The sequence below is a fragment of the Cygnus atratus genome, chromosome 15 (assembly GCF_013377495.2).
Source record: "Cygnus atratus isolate AKBS03 ecotype Queensland, Australia chromosome 15, CAtr_DNAZoo_HiC_assembly, whole genome shotgun sequence".
NCBI lineage: Eukaryota > Metazoa > Chordata > Aves > Anseriformes > Anatidae > Cygnus > Cygnus atratus.
Window position 1 is genome coordinate 14,943,064 of NC_066376.1, and position 18,280 is coordinate 14,961,343.

Genomic DNA, 18,280 nt, shown 5'->3' on the forward strand with positions numbered 1-18,280 from the left:
TCCTTACCTGCATAGAATTCTGGACTATAAACTGCACCAACAACTGGATTTAATTTCCAGCCTGCAGCAAACATAAAAACATAAACGAGTTAATATTGCAATTAGTGATAATAATATGTTGGTTTTTCTTCATTTTTTGTACGGAGATATACACACAGAATGGCTCTACAAAAGGTCATCTTAATGGAAGTTTTACAGATGTCTTTACTGATCTTTACTATCAGAACATTCTGACTCTGAAATACAGAAATAAGCAAGGAAACAAATCCTTCTCTGGACATGACTGTACTGCAAGTAGCACTGGAGCAAATTATCAGGTGAATCAGCCTGGCCGCAATGTAGTTACCAAGAACTTACTACCTGAATTTCTGGAATTAAATCAGAACTAGTTCAGGTATTGTTATATCCTGTAGTACTCTAGAGTAGATATATTCTCTTTCATTGCTTTAAGTCTCCGTTTACAAGCCAGTGAGGCCAAAACAGTTCATTTACTGGACACAGTTGCTTCTGATAAGCATGTGTTAGTGTAAATTACACGGCAATAAAATCATCTGAGCATTTTGATTCTACTCTGAAAAAAAAAAAAAAGAAAGTGTAGACACTGAACAGGAAAGATATTTGTGACAGAAAAGATATTTGTGCACCCTGTGATCCCAGTCAAATTCCAGGGACACTTTTTTTCTACATCGCATTCGTACTTCAGACTGTCTGAAGTACAAAAGTACAAAAGTACTTCAGACAAGTACATTTTTTTTTTCTTAGTGTTTAAATAACTATATAAACTGCTAAGACTGAAAAATCAGGGGTTTTCCAAAAGCACATTTTATCAGAGGAGTAGGAAGCACTGTTTGTAAATGGGAATAAAGAAAAAAGCAAGCTAAATTCAAGAACTATAGTACTTCAAATAGATCATTTAACTTGACTGCTCTAACAAAATACAATCAAGGCATGGAAGCAAAGCTTTTCAAAATCAAGAACAGCCAAGATTGGGAGAATTTAAATGCAAACAGTATTGAGGCTTGTTTCTGCCTTGGCCACTGTAAGACTGAAAAAATATAACACAAAATCTCAGTAGTAACACAAAAGAAAACTACTCCTACCCTTAAAAATACTGTCACCTCTATCTGATACTGTACTGGGTTTACATGGAAAGGTTTTAGTAGCGGCAGGCTGTAGGAGCGGCCTCTGTGAGAAGAGTCCAGCAGCTGCCCCATTGTTAGGTGAGGGCTGGCTCCAAAGGGACATGTTGCAGGCCAGAGCCGGGCCATGAGCAACAGTGACTGGGCCTCTGGGAGAGCAGACTGAAGAAAGGGGAAAAACAAACAAACAAGCAAACAAACAAACACTGTGCTACAGCAGCTGGGAGAGAGGGGTGAGGAAAGGCAAGAGAAGCAGCCTTGCAGACACCCGGGGCAGTGCAGAAGGCAGGCAGGAGGTGCTCCAGGCATGCAGCAGAAGTTCCCCTGCGGCCTGTGGAGAGGCCCCTAGTGGAGCAGGCTGTGCATGCTGTGTAGGCTGCATGTGCAGGCTGCAGCCCATGGGTCCCACGGCAGAGCAGATCTCCACACTGCAGCCTGTGGAGGAGCCCACCGTGGAGTAGGTGGATGTGGCCTGGAGGAGGCTGCGGCCCATGGAGAGCCCCCGCAGGCGCAGGCCCTGGGCTGGAGCTGCATCCCGTGGAGAGGAGCTCATGCAGGAGCATGGGGTCTGGGAGGAGCTGCCACCTGTGGGGGACCCATGTTGGTGCAGTTTGCTCCTGACGGATGGACCTCATGGTACTGACCCATGTTGGGGCAGTTCTTGAAGAGCTGCTGCCTGTGGGCAGCCCTCGCAGGATCAGTTCGGGAAGGACGGCATCCCGTGGGAAGGACCCCACGTGGAGCAGGGGAAGAGAGTGACCATGAAGACAAAGTGTCATGGCCTGACCGCAGCCCCCATTCTCTGTTCCCCTATGCTGCTCAGGGGGAGGAGGTAGAAGAGGGTGGATGGAGGAACATATTTTTATTTTTTGTTTTGTTTTTTAGTTTCTCACAGCTTTAGCTTTTTAGTAATAGGTAAAAAATTAATCTCCCTATGCTGAGTCAGTTTGGCCTCCGATGATAATTGTTGAGTGATCTCTCTGTCCATATCTCAAGCCTTGAGCCCTTTTCATACCATTTTCTCCCCCTTTTTCTTTGAGGTCGGGGAGTGAGAGAGCAGTTGTGGTGGAGCTTGGCTGCCCAGCTGAATAAAACCACCACAGATACATGTTTACGAGTAAGTAACTGTTCAGTAAGAAACATGATAGGTGTTCTTGAAACACAACTCATTAATAATCTCAGAGTAAGGCACAGCACTGTATGCAGTTTGCTCCACAGAAGTAACCGTGTTTGCTATATGTACGTAAAAGACAATTGCAGAAGCCGGAAAATGGCATTCCTTCTGAAAGTATCACAGGATTTTTACATCACCCCTCAATTTCAAGTACTACAGGATTGTATATAGGAATGTCATGGTAAAACAAATACTCTTAGCCAAATTTTGTCTGATAGAAAATTATCCAAATATTGAGACTTTCAATAAAAATCTTTTTTTTAAAAAAATAGATTAGTGAATATTTAGTATTTCAAATTCATTGCTTCCTCAAAGATCACTCACTGATGCTGCCTGAAACGAATGATTGCACTGAATTACACATGCAGACTTTTGCTGTCAAACACGCTGACAGGCACCTCTCAGTTTTTTAGATACACTCGCAGTGCCGCAATTTTCCCGAGAGAAAGAATAAGATCCTGGAAGACACAGGTTGCTCTTCACAGCATAAAGTCACATTCATATTTCAGTTCCTTACCTCTCTCACACCGATGGCTGTATCATCTAACTTTTTGAAGCTTATACAGGAAATACATTCATTGTGAAAATAACAGCAATTAAACTTAACTTTATCTTGTCAGCTACAAATGTGCTGGCCCATAACTGTGTGGGTTAATCAATCAAGAGAGCAACTGCAGCTTGAGGAAGCTAATTCTATGCAGTGGGTGTAATTTTGTGCATTTCTCTTACTGTCACAATTTCCCCCTCAAGTTGAAACTATAAAAGTTCAAAACATAAAAACCAACCACAAAAACAAATAACACATCTTCATGCCCCACAAAAAGCCACCTTATGTAGTCATCTAAAAAAAAATACACATTAAACCTGCTAAAGGCGAGAAAATAATTACATGTTGTACAGCAGAAAAAGCTTTGATAGAAAGTGGGACACAGCAACGTAGAAAGAATTATTTTCACTTCATAGGGGAGACAGGCATGCGTTGCCTGAGGAATGCTTTTGTGGGAAAGAAGTCCTATGACACCGACTGCTTTCTTCCTGTTTGCATACAAAATAAGGAGGGAAGGGAAAGGGAGGGAATATAACTGCAGTAATAGTCACTAGCTCCAATTTTGAATCTAAGTTTAGATCAACTGAAGGCTCAAATTCAAGATTCTGCAATTATAAACTTTGGAATATTCCTCTACTGATCTCTGTTTCATGCTCCTCATTCATGCTGAGGTTCTCTCAATGTACTTGTACATAATTCTCGATTCCACAGGATAGGTTGGAAAATTAAAAATGTCTCAGAAGTATTTTTGCCAACAAGTAGAACTCTTGATGCTGAATTAATTCACAATGAAAAAGCAGTTCTATCTCCAGAGCACATGAGAACAGCCATCAAAATCATCTTGTCTGAGAATAAACTCACATCAACTGAATGTTTATCAACTGCTCATTTCAGGAGTTGTCCAAAGTCACTGGCAAGCTTATTTATTTCAAAAACAACTAGTACGTAAGAGCAAGCCACTTATCTGAATTAACCTGCTTATATTAAAAAGAAAAAAAAAAATCTGCTGAGTTTTGCAATCATATTTACAATGTGAGCCCTGTTATCAAGCAATCAGCAGTATCCAGGAATGAAAGACAGAATAGAGTGTATCTTATTTTTAAATTACAGTAAGCATTAGGGCCTTGTATGTTTTTATGTAACACAGCATTTGTCTGCCTGGCTATGTTTTCCATACTTGCCAATAACATGTCAGTCACCACATACACTTTGAAAAATCAAGCCACATGCTAATGAAGAAGTGGTTCAAAAGAGGTAGACATGTATAAACAAAAATTTTCTAGCTACCTGTCTCAGAAGTATCGTTCAAGTGCTAACATGCTCATAGAAGAATTAAAATAATAATAATAATTAGCTTTATGTTTTATTTAAAAGGTGGAACCTTTACTTTAGACAACAATAATCTTTAATAATCAGCTATAGCACTGGTTAATTCCTGACAAAAAGATAAAGAACTAGAATCTCAAAACGACAGGATGACTAGTCATAGAAACACCAATTAAACTAAGTGAAACACATTACATGTCTACACTTCATTTGGTGTTGATTGTAGTGACTGTGCTTTAAGAACATGATTCCACTTGTGTGTTTACTTAAGGGGACCTCAGACATTAAAAAAAGTTAGAATAAGTAAATAAATCAACGTTTATGAACTACAACCAAAGTTTGTCTTGGTAGATACCTGTCAAAAGGCAAAAGAACATCCTGCATGCAAAACCTTGGATATATGGATTCACAAACAAATGCTAATTTTTATACACTCAGCAGGATGTTTCACACTTTTACTGAGATCCAGTCCGGACAGAACAGGTTGGAAAATGACAGACATAAAACACTTAAAGTGGGAAACACTTAACAACAAATTTTAATCGTTTCAATTTGGATATACATAAATTACAATGCATGACCCAAGTAATCCTGCAGTGCAGGACACAGAGGTGAATCTTCCCTAAAACCATATTCCTAAAATCTCATATCTCTTTTTCCAGCATTACCTTCATCCAGCACTGGATGTGTTGATGTGTAATGTGATATTTGATAATTAGCTGTGTTTTAGCCTTGATGTAATATGAATACAAATACGAATATATCGTCATTTATAACAAACCTACTTTTATATTTTTATCATCATAATATAGCAGAGTAAGTTCTTAGTACATATCATATAGTTAATTTAGCTCCCTATTGCAACAAAATCTTGTTATGTGATCCAGTCAAGCTTCATGTCTCTTTTGTTAAATTCACTGAGATGTTTTAAAAGGCATTAATAATGAAGGAGATTTTCCCATCTGGATCATTTGACAATTTACAAACAAAATTTACAAATAAACTTACAAACAAAATGAGGAAGAAAACAGTTTCTGAGAAAGCATGAGGAATTTCAAGAGCCTTCTTCTCCAGATCATTATAACTTGCTCAATTATCACGTCAAATGAAAGTCATCACTTTATTTTATTTTTACCATGTTAAGAAAAAATTACAACTAATTAAAAAATAAAGCCACTGTTTGCCATGGTTTTTAGTAAAACCTCACTAATGAGTGCTCAAATATAGAAAATATTTCAAAATGGAAAAGAGTCTAAGCTAACTGTGGAAATCTTTATATATGTATGTGCAGATTTCATCTGTTTTCTAATGGATGGGAAAAGCTAAATTAAATTGGAAAGTAAATAATTACAGCTACATATTCTAGTAAATCTGGAAAATGTAATTGCAATTCAATTCAATTGATTTATTATTTGACATTGAGTTAGGAACTTGTTAGCATTTTTTAAACTAGCAAATGCAAATAACTTCTGGAGCATGTGATAAAACACTGCCAGAGAAAACATTTTAAAAATGTTTTTTTTACAAAAAAAAAAATCAAAAAAAAACCACAACAACTCCAAACCCCTCAAATATCTATAGATTATATCTTTATCATTAATGTACTAAATTATACCAACTTGCAAGGTCAGTATTAGAATAACCATTTAAAGTAACTTACAGTTTAGATTTTTTCCATGGAAAAATTCTGGAATCAAGCACCTAATTACAAGTTGCCTTTTACTCCTAACAAATTGTGGAAGGGAGGCACAGAAGGGATCTTTGCCTAGATGAGTGCCTCAGTACTAAAAAGTATCTCATGCCTGACAGAGACGTTCTTTTTACTGGCCTCCCTACCTCCGTCACCCAAGCAAAACTGAATCCTCTGATTAGTTCATTCGTCACAACATCAACACTGCACAAAGCTAGAATAGAATGATGCCTCCCTACCAGGTACATTTTCTTATAAAAAAGCCACTGTCGTTAAACACTCAGATTCCCATCAGGCAAAATGACGCATGCTATGTCCATGCCTGTGAATTAGCAGAAGTCTATGGGGATGGAAATTAAGCCCAGCCATAACATGTTTTCTTACTGGCTCATTGGATGAAGACTGAGCCCAAGAAGTTGCAGGGAATGCAGACTGTGACAACTCATCAGTAGATGACTACCCGTCCACCAGAAGAATGAGATTTCACATGCATAACCAAAAAAAAAAGCACTGAGATCTCATGCACTTACCATTCGTGTAAGGGTTGACAGTCTTTTTATTTGTCATTACACGTGCTGTTGCATTATTTACCTAAGCACATAGAAAACTGGATTAGAAAGGGTTACAGGAAGAGTCCGTGATATTATTAAACGCATGCATTATTACTGCCATTAGTCATGTAAAAAAAAAAAAAAGCAATTTAATTTATAGAAGGCAACAGGTGCATAACAAAATCATACTATTTATAATTACATTTACTTTCATAACCATTTTAACTTACAAATCATTTCAATAAAGCAACGTCATGTCATTTAAACTTTAATAAAAAGACATTAAAAGCAAATTAAAAGGTATTGCATAATTTAAGACTTAAGAGCATGCTTGTATTCCATGATAACACTGATACAATAAATATTCAAAACAGAAAGAAAGATTATATGAAGGAACATGCAGTGGAGTAGAAGGGAAAGAGACAAGGTACAAGGAAACAAAGAAAACGTCCAAAAAAAAAAAAGGGACAAACGAATTTTAGCAGTGTGCAACATAACCCTTTAGAAGAGAAGTACCATTGGAAAAGCAACATCTAGCATTCAACACTTGGAACAAGAGCCTTTTTCATTGCAAGAATTAACAAAATCATTCAAGCTTTAAAATCACAGCTAACAAAAGGATAAAAAGAGGGTGCATTATTTAACACAATATGGAGTTAACAATCTGAGTAAGATGTGCACGAAGTCATATCCTCAATCCAATCAGTGCCTCCCAGGCTTGCTTAAAACGTACACTCAATTACAGGCGTACCAATATAGAAAAAAATGTAGCATCAAGAAAACTTAATACAACAAGTCAAAAAAATTCACGTGGTATTAGCGCTAAATACGTGAAACGGCAGATGGACTTCTCCACTTACCATTCAGCACCATCGCCAGCATGGGTATGTATACAGTTACCATGGTTACTGAGAGTTTGGTGAGGGCCCTAAGCGCTACCGTCGAAGGGGGAAAATGAAAAGGCAAAATATGCAACATCTTACTCAAAAGACGACAGCATTTTCAATTGGTATTTTTTTTTTTATTCTAACAAATACAATTGAGGCAGTATTGAAGGGGATCCAGTGGTACTAAAAAGCATTTGTGTTGTTTTTTTTAATAGATACAACAGGGTCAGGCCACCCAGCCAAAGTAGCCTGATGGATTCATTAAAAATGAAATCTTAAAATTGGTCGGTCTCTAGTCTGTCTTTGTTTCTCTTTCTTGTACATCTTTTGGATGCTTCTTTCCCAATCTGAATTTTTGAAAGCCACTGTGGATCCCACATCAACCCTGCAGCAAAAAGAAAAAAAAAGAAAAAGAAAAAAAAAAAAAGAAACCAAACCAAACAAGAAAGATAAAAACCCAAAACCAAACCAACCAAAAAAAAAAAAACTTTTTTGTTGTTTTTGTTTTGTCTGTCACAGTTTTGTTGTTGTTCTCAATTTATTTGTTGTTGTTGGCTGTTTTTTTTTTTTTAGAATCTACTGCACCCATTGATTTACAATACATCCAAAATAATAAGTTCAAAATATTAAAGCTTTCATTTTGTTCAATTTTCATCCACCTTTCAGCAATAATGATAATAATAATAATAACTACAAAAGAAATAATAATAAAAAACCCAAGTAAGGCCAAATTCTCTCTCTTTATATATAAATATATATATATAAACAATGGGAAGGGGAAAGGGGAGCACACAGAAGACACCAATGATGCATCTGAAACAACAAATGAGAGTGAAGCAGACATTTATAAAAAAGATGAAAAGGAAAATATTTTGAACATGCACCTCGATTTTACGGCCCTCTACCACGGTGCCGTGTAATTTCTCCCTCGCCCTGTCCGCATCAGCACTATTTTCGAAAGTTACGAAACCAAATCCCTGCATGCAGGAGGGAGAAGGGGGGAAAACAACATGCACATTATTATTTCAGTCAATGACCACTTGTTTGCTTATGTTCTCTCTCTCTAATTTAATATTTTCTTGTCCTTGCTTCATTTCTGTAACATGCAAATTAGAAAAATTATAATTGTATTGAGATGTGCAATAAATAAGCGACAAATGTGAACAATTTTTTTCTGTCATCAGTTACATAATACCCTCTGAGAAATTCAAAGAATGATACCAAAAATACCTTTCTACGTGTCTCTACAGAGGAAAATAAATCTAACAATAAGAAAATGAAATTAAAAGAAATTACAGTGTCTTCACATAGAAGAAAATGAACTAATGAGAAAAAAAAATGAACCACATTTTAACGACATGCAGATATCTCAACGAAATAAAAAACATGTGCACAGAATTCAACACTGAATATCAATATACTCTAAAAACAATGCCTACTTAATCATGCTGTTGTGATCATAAGAAACATTGTTCCCATGCAACACTAGGGTAACTTAAACTTTCGTCAAACTATACAGCCTTTACTTATTTTTTTATAAAAGAAAAAAGAAAAGAAAACCTCCAACAAAACAAAAATACTTTTAGAATAAAAATATAAACTTCCTTGTATTAACAGATCAAATAAAATCACGTGATGTGAATAGAAAAAGAAACTTTGATAAAGGAATAAAAATGAAAACATTTTGAGTATCTTTAACTAGTTCATTTACTGTTTATGTATTGTACTTTCCACATGCAACTGGTAAAACTCCAGAATCCCATGTTAGTGGGACAGGAGTATACTCAACTAATATGAAATTCTGCTCAAGACAAATACTTCACTTTATAGCATTAGGCTAAACACATATTTCCAGTCCTAGTAAAATTCTTTTATTTTTATTTTTTCCTGCGCTAAATTAAACATTGTTTACAAATATAAATATATATATATTTTAAAATCAGACATTAAAAAACATTTTAGAAACATACACCAACCCTTTGAATTAATTCTTACATTAGCACTACAATGCATGCTTTCTCGAATTTATCCCAACAAATAAGCTTCTATCATCCTTGGTGTTTCCTAACACGAAACATTTGCTATGAAGCTATATGTCCTGGTTTCAGTTAGGACAGAGTTAATTTTCCTCCTAGTAGCTGGCAGGGTGCTATGTTTTGGATTAGGATGAGAAGAGCACTGATAACATGCTGATGTTTTAATTGTTGTAGAGCAGTGCTTACACCAAGCCAAGGACTTTTCAGCTTCTCGCTCTGTCCTGCTAGCGAGCAGGCTAGGGATGCAGCAGGAGCTGGGAGGGGACAGACCCAGGACAGCTGACCCAAACTGGCCAAAGGGGTATTCCATACCATCTGACGTCATGCTGAACAATATATAGGGGTGGCTAGCCGGGGTGGGGGGGGGGCGGCTGCTTGGGGATAGGCTGGGCATCGGTCAACGGGTGGTGAGCAATTGCATTGTGCATCACTTATTTCGTACACATTATTATTATTAATACTATTATTATTATTATTATTATTATTGTTATTATTTTTCCTGTCTTAATAAACTGTCTTTATCTCAACTCACAGGCTTCACTTTCCCGTTTCTCTCCCCCATCCCGGAGAGGGAGGGAGGGTGAGCGAACGGCTGTGTGGTGTTTAGCTGCCAGCCGGGCTAAACCACAACACTATACATGTCCACTTCTATAAAGAAAGGCATTGCTGCAAATATTTGAAGTCCTACTAAAACCTTTTTCTTTGCTCTTACTTTAGGTTGAAGTATGAATTAAGGTCTTACTTTTGTTTTATTGCTCAACAATAAGCCACGCATCATATCTCCTCAAGCTTTATCCTTCCTTTCACCCTCCTCTTTCTGCAGTCCATTCAGTAAATTTTGTCGTCAGTATTCAACCACTTACTCTCAGTGTTTCTACCTATTATTTACACAGTGACTGAAAAAAGAGGAAGGAAGGGAAGATATTTGTACTTTTCATACAAGAAGAGACCAAATACAAAGGTAAGGCAAAACTAAGTATTAACACCACGCACTGAGAAAAACAATGAATATGAACTACAAAATTAATTCATGGACAAAATATTTTAATCAGGATCATTGGTATATTGGTATTTGTATTATTTTATTTACTAGAAGAACACATTGATGCATGCTAGTTTATACCATAGGAAGTGACTTTTTTTTTTTTTTGTACATAGCATTTTTTGTTCCATTCTCTTCAAAGTATTTTAAACTTGTTGTCTGTTGCCTTTGTTTTGTTTCTCTCCTTTTAAAGGCACACTGAACGCTGAGCTCACAAGTATTCTATCAACATTCTCAAAACACCTGACTCCACTCATTTTCTACACTCTGCGCTCCACAATTTTAGGACAAAGCCACGACCTCCTCTCTTATCATCAGACACCAAGCACATAGCTCTCTTTTCCCAAAAAATACCAGGAGTATTCGAAAGTTCCCCTCCTCAGTACTAATCCCTATGTTTTAGATGCCTGAATAGGCCTTTCTGCATCTAGCCCTTCATGCTGGATGGGCCTTTGGGTAACCTGGTCTAGTGGGAGGTGTGGCATGGGGTTGGAATTAGATGGTCTGTAAGGTCCCTTCCGACCCAAAGCATTCTATGATTCTGTGGTTCTTGTATCTAAAACAATCCTCAACTTTAAACTTTTATTCACCCTTTAATTGTCTCCTCAAACCTCCCATCTAAGAAGAAGATTTTTTTTTTCTTTTCTGCTAAGAAAATTTCACAGCAGAAACCATCACTGAAGCCATCAATGCATCAAGCCTAGTTCTGCACAATTCCTCAAATTCTATTTGTTCTTTTCTCTCCTCCCTGCTGAACTGTCACCCTCCCAGAACAGCCAGCAAGGAACATTTGGTGGGATATGTTTACAAAATTTTACAATCAGTCTTACTAGCTCACAATGCTGCCAGTTAAATTTTTTTCAAACAACTGAATGGAAAGATAAAAGCCTAATTATATTTAAAAATTGGAAAGAGGTACAAAGTGGAGCTACAAGCCAAGATAAGACAAGAACTTCAAAGATTATGAAAAGAACACTCATTGTAATTTTTTAATTTCTTATGTTTTACTTATTCTTATAATCAATACTGTTTAAGATTTTATTATTTATGCAAATGTTTAATTTTACGTAGCTGACACAGAAACTCAATCAGACATCACATATTCATTCACGCCATATTTAAATAGTTAGACAAACAAATTAGCATGTATTTTAAATGCAGCTGATTCAACAGTTACTTTGGTTTAGCATACTATATATTTCATTAACCTGTAACGTAAATTTCAGCATTTTATTTTTAAAGTCTGTCAAATGACTTAATAGTAGCCTAGTAGTCAAGAAGGTTTTGTTTTAATTTGTGAGGTGCATTGGAGCTCTTGTTATTTGAAGAAAGAGCTGCTAATATAATGTACATTAAATATATACTAATACATACACACAGATTTATGCCAGTATATATTTAGTACATAGCCATGCAGAGCATTAATTTAGAACTGTAAGAAAATAAAAATAAAAATAATTTAAAAAAAAAGGTACTTGATGTTCCTGTATCTTTGCAACTGTGCCCAACAGACAAAACCAATGCACAGCTCTGTGGAGAGCTACTGATGCCCAGAGCGTGGGCAGGTTGGTCAAGGAAGCACATGCAGTGTTAAAACAGAGATTAGCTTTAAAATGATGTCCTGGTTTCAGGTAGGACAGAGTTAATTTTCCTCCTAGTAGCTGGCAGGGTGCTATGTTTTGGATTAGAATGAGAAGAGCGCTGATAACATGCTGATGTTTTAATTGTTGTAGAGCAGTGCTTACACCAAGCCAAGGACTTTTCAGCTTCTCGCTCTGTCCTGCTAGCGAGCAGGCTAGGGATGCAGCAGGAGCTGGGAGGGGACAGACCCAGGACAGCTGACCCAAACTGGCCAAAGGGGTATTCCATACCATCTGACGTCATGCTGAACAATATATAGGGGTGGCTAGCCGGGGTGGGGGGCCGGCTGCTCGGGGATAGGCTGGGCATCGGTCAACGGGTGGTGAGCAATTGCATTGTGCATCACTTGTTTCGTACACATTATTACTATTAATACTATTATTGTTGTTATTATTGTTATTATTATTATTATTGTTACTCTTTTCCCTGTCTTAATAAAGTGTCTTTATCTCAACTCACAGACTTCACTTTCCCGTTTCTCTCCCCCATCCCGGAGAGGGAGGGGGGAGGGTGAGCGAATGGCTGTGTGGTGTTTGGCTGCCAGCCGGGCTAAACCACAACAAATGAGCACAGTAATGGAAGTTATATATCAAATTGTCCTTCCAAGATTACTGGTAAATGCAGAGAATGGTAAGAAAAGAGAGGTGAAGGAAGGCAAAAACCTTTCTTAGTTTGCCATCTTTGAGCACTGAAATGTTCCACAGATAACAAAACACAAGTCGGCTGTAATAGTTTCTGCAAAGCAACATGTACTTAAGCAGCAGAGTTGTTTTTTGGTGACTGGAAACTCTTCCACATTTTTGGTATTTCATGTACTTCTTTCTAAAAATATTGCAGCTTGCCATGCATAGAAATCACCATGCTCAATTTCTGGCTTGACATAATAGCAGAATTACCACAGGTTTTTAATGTTACTTTAATCAACAGAGAACTGTCAAAGGTATACCTTATTTATTTAACACAGGTTACAAGAAAGATCTACACTAAAGCATTACTGAACTTCTTGATTTCATAAAAAGAAGTTTTAGAAATGATGAGTTGACACATGATTCTAGCAAAGTTACCTTTATTATTATTATGCCCCAAATCAAACAAATTTGTAGTATGAAATTGGTATTTTAGAGTTAAAAAAATACTTTCATTTGTAATTTTTTTTTTTTTTTAATATTTAGTGCTGTATGGTAATGCTATTTGAATCTGCAATTCCATTTTTCTCTAATACTATGGTATGAAAAGGAGTTCATTGCTGTTATTTTTGCAGGAATCTTTTCAAATATTAATTGTTGGAGTCAAAAGAAATGAACAACAATAACACAATCTAGAAATGCTTTTATGCCAAACTGCAGCTTGAAACAAAGTTGTATTTTGATCCTGGAAACTTTTATAGCTATACTTAGTTTGAGGCCTCTTATAAGTCTTCTTAGTTTTGGCGGAATTGCAGTTTTGTAAAAGCAGATAAGCACTATCAGGAATGGGACGTTAATGAGGTGCATCTTAAATCCTACAGAGTAACTTGTACTGATGAGATTAGGAAAAAAAAAAAAAAAGAAAAAAAGGAAAAAACACACACACACACACAAAACCACATTTCTGTTACTCCTAATCCTGTTTTTATTTTCAGTTTATTTAATTTAGAGAAGGTAGGAGTACCTCTGTAAATCAAAATACTATGCAGATATACCTGAGCTAACTCAAAACAAGACAAGTAGCAGTATACATAAGCAAAGAGATACATCTCAGAATTGTTTTATTTATCTTCAGTTGCTTATTCAGAGGCAGCTTGAGCATTGGATTCTTAGAACTATTTCATGAGAATAGGTCTGAAAGTCTCTAGCACAAAATGTGTAACAGGTAGTGATGTTACAGAACTCCCTGGAAAAATATCTTGCTTGTAATACAAAGCACTGACATATTTTCACTACTGTAGGATCACTAGTGAAAACACCCAGTTTAGAAATGTCCCCCAACCGCTCAAAAGGCTTAAACTTATGCAGTGTGATGTGGGCATGGTGGTTAAAAGTCAGACAGAACCAAGTGAAGTGTGGGATGTCATAATGTCATTTAAAATTTATAAAATGATAAAATTATGTGCTAGGAACAGGTTCTGGACAATCAACATTTTTTTTTTCAAAAACTACAGAACAGCCATTATGTAATGATAATGAATTGCAGCCAACATAGGAGACCTGCCACTGTCTATGAATAAGCCGCATTGTAAGCCACTAAATTCCATAAGTTTTAATTGCTAACTGAAAAACAAATAAATGTTCCAAATGTTTTGGGGCTGGTAGGCTAGGGTACTAATTAATTAATGTGAGAATAATTTTGAAATATAAACCAGAAAATTTGAGCTAATCCATAGAGAGGAAGAGGAAGAAACAGTGAGTGGTAGCTTTAAATTTAGAATTTAAATACTCACACCTGAAAGGAAAAGAATAACAAATGAATTAAAATATATCTCATATAAGAGATTTATGATATATATGGTTCATCTTTAAAAAAAAAAAAAAAAAAAAAGACTGACTACAGTATTTTTATAGCAGGAAAATAATTCCAGTACTACTAATAAACCATATATAAGAGTTGCAGGAAGACTGAAACATTGGTAGTCAAATATTATAATTTTCTTCTATGGGAGAAACAGGAAAAAGGTAGCACACATATGCCATACGCATAAACCCTTATAATGCAGCTGATATCATAGATGAAGCATACTAGGAAACTAGAAACAGTTTTGAACCAGGTAATGACAATAATGTTGACATAACCATTCTGTCTTGATTTATTTCTTAAATATCCAGTAAATTGTATGCATTAAAGTCAATGTAAATTTCAGAAAAAAAAAAAAGTAATACTACAAGAACTTCTTTCATCAAATAAATGTTAAAACAGATTTTATTCAAAGGGTTGGTGTACTGAAGCTTTTACTAAAGAGGAAAACATCTGCACTTAAATCATCTGGAACAATCATATTTTCTCACTTAATTACTGAAGAAGATAGTTATTAGGTATTATTACCATCTTTCAGTTTAATAGAAAAAAATGCACTAATACAAACCTGCCTAAAAATATCTGTAAGCATGGACTCATCTTATAAAATAAACAAGGCAATTATCATTGGAGAATAAAGAAAGCAGAAGTCAACATTCCTATAAAACAGATGACAGTTTGGAGTAGTTAAAATTACCCCCTTTAAAAGATACAAAATGAGTCCAATGATTTTCCTTCTGCTTTGGAAACTAAATGACAAGTCAGAAGATGTTTCCACTAACATAGAGTTTCAGATGTTATTTTTTACAGCAGTGCAGTTGTTTCCTTTTACTCATATAAAATATTTTAAACAAACTAAAAAAATCCTTGGGTGAATTAAACTGCTTACCTTTGAGCCTCGCTCATTAAAAATAATTTCAACATCTAAGATTTTACCAAATTGCTGCAAAGAAATAGAAAATTTACATGAAAAAAGATAACTTCAATGCTTTATCATATAAAGTACAAATGTTTGTTTCAGAAATTGATGCACCATATCACAAAGTTAAAGAATATAAAATGAAAGACAGTCAAGCACCAGAAAAGACACACTGAAGAGTAGCCGAATCAATATTAAATGTCATTATACTTGTCATGATCATTCCATATACTTATTTATGAACTTTAAATTCAATGAGATGTTCTGACAAAGAGGAAATCATCACTAAATTGTAAACAGTAAATTGAAAGTCACGATTTTGTTTTTGTCTTTTCATATACTACTTTACTTTCTGGTGATTCATCCAGTCCAGCTGCCATCACCAATTGTTTTAAATGTAATATGCTGTAGAGTTAATTTGATTACAGTATAATAAAACATCACTAACAAGACAGGATTAATGGCCACATGAACATTGTCACCCTCTGGTCATCCTATCCTCTGAAGAACCTTTGTTTCAGAAAACTTTTTGCAGTTGCTTCCCAGAACAGATAAAGGAGTTTGGTTTCATCTAATTCTTGTAAAGCAGAAGTAAATAAGTGGGAGTTTTGTCAGTGGCTTGTTGAAAATAATGGATATACCTTGCTGAAAAGGTATATCCATTATTCCCTACCTAATTCTTGTCGTCCTAGAATGTAGTTTGGAAAACTAGAATGGATACTTATGTGTTGGTGTTTTTTTCTCCCACAGAATTGCACTTTATTATAATGTTTACAGTAACTATTATTTTCACTGACCTTCCAATAGCATTCACAGTCATCTAGGCATTGTTCATGCACACAAAACTTGACCACAGTTGCTGTCCTAAAGAAAAAGGCTCTGTTTGACTTGTCTCAGTAAGAGAATAAATGTTTGACTCAGGCAGTGTTTAGTTAGAACACTTTTGGAGATGGCACATTCTGTGATGCGACACTCTAATATATCAGTGGGTCATTTCTGTTGTTTCTTATATCATTAACATGCTGTATAGATCAGTGTTAACACTGACAAATGACACAAACAATGATTAAACAAAAAGGTAGAAATTAGAGGCAGGCAAATGAAGAAAAATCTATCAACGGACCAAGGAACTGCAGTCTTTTAAGATGTACTCCAGTCTTTTACGATATAACAAACACTTACAGGACAGAAAGAACAACATTCCTTTTCTACCTTGTTAAAGTGTTTCTATTTAGTTATGAAAATCAATTATCGTTTCTTGTCCCTTGCCTTATTTTATGTTCTTGTATTCACCATCTAATTAACTAATATTTTAACTACTTTAACCTATAAGCAGACAATGACTTAATGTTTAAACAACCCTCCTCTGCTGTATTCAAGTCAATGCAAAAAAATAAAATAAATATCTGCCATGTGTATAACGTGTTCAAGATGTAGCATTACCATTTCATTTCAGATATCTAATTAAACTCACACTTGCAGAAATTTAATCTTTATATCAAGTCAGAAGCTAAAAGTTTATTGTTGCCAAGTCATTCTAAAGCTGGAAATCTCCAGCCATCCTTCAGTTTTAGTCTTTTGAGACCTAAGACATAGAAATATTGAAAAGAAATGTAGTTTTTGTTCATTTATAAATTTCTAAAATCCCTAAAAAACACTTTCCTTTAATGTACTTTCAAATAAAAACCATCTATTTTAAGTGGTTTGTTTAATTTAAAGAAATTTGCATTTTTCCTCTCTAGAGGGTTATTATGCCTTCTACTATATGCTGATGAGTTGTAAGCTGCATTTAGGGGAGGTTACTTGCAGCAAGTCATATATGGCAACAGTCACCCACATTACCCAGAGTCATACTAGGATTATTTTTTTTCCAGTGAATGTTTTCTTCATTTCATACAAATAAAAGCTGAAAATGTCTTAACACACAAACAAAGATATTAGAAGAATTTAAGTCTGAACTGAACATGAGAGAGCAAGAGAAGGATAGTGGCAGGTAGTATTAATGCTATGCCATATAATATGAACTGTAACAAAGAAGAGACCTAAATTTTAGTGAGTAAGAAAGAAGAAAGCAAGAGGAACACAAATACTAAAGAGTACTAGCCTGGAAAAGGAAAATCTGGGTTCTAATAGCTGCTCAAGTACTATTTCTAGATTGTATTTAGTGAGTTTTCAAAAATAAACCTAACAGTTCTTGGAGCAGGGAGAAGAAACCAGGTCTAACCTCTCCATGGTTATGAGCCTAGAACTGATGGCACGTATGAGACTTGTGAAACAGCCAATGCACATGAAGGTAGCTGATGGCCTGAGCAAAAGCAAAAATTGAGAGACTTAGAGAAATACACCGATAAAAAATTTAGAAGCCTATAGATCTATAATACTTAGGAGGGGGTAGGTGAAGATTCCTACTCCCAGAGTTCTTGCTTAAAACCAGCCCATGTCTCACTTCTATAGATTCAGTTCTCTTGCTCATGAGGTCAAATGTTGAATATTTTACAACACACTCTCCAAAATCAATAAATACAGGAATACAAATCCTGATGAATACAGCAGGAATATATACTCATTTAATATCTTAAGCCAACGTACTTAGCTTTTTCGAATGAAATGTAAAACTACGCAATACATAGACTACACCAATCTGTATCACATATGGTAGAATCAGTAGAATTTCTTTTCCGAACTATGATTGGCAAATCAGATGTTTGGTTATAAATATATGGAAAGAAAATCATCACTGAAAACGGTTAAACAATCTAAATCAGAGATCTCTAACAATATTGCCTATAATATTAAGTACCTATTGCAATGAAAATATAAAAAAGCATAAATAAAGCA

At 35.5% G+C, this 18,280-nt stretch overlaps 1 protein-coding gene across 4 annotated transcripts in view; it reads right to left on the reverse strand.

Annotated features, from left to right (window-relative positions):
• Nucleotides 1-18,280, reverse strand: part of RBFOX1 (RNA binding fox-1 homolog 1) — an 869,105-nt gene that overhangs the window by 88,664 nt on the left and 762,161 nt on the right. For all 4 annotated transcript variants that reach the window (XM_050713747.1, XM_050713748.1, XM_035548778.1 and 1 more), the window contains 4 exons: nt 15,413-15,466; nt 8,199-8,291; nt 6,407-6,467; nt 8-61 (listed from right to left, as the gene is read on the reverse strand). In XM_050713747.1, coding sequence (XP_050569704.1) covers nt 8-61; nt 6,407-6,467; nt 8,199-8,291; nt 15,413-15,466 — 262 coding nt within the window. The remainder of the gene's footprint in view (nt 1-7; nt 62-6,406; nt 6,468-8,198; nt 8,292-15,412; nt 15,467-18,280) is intronic.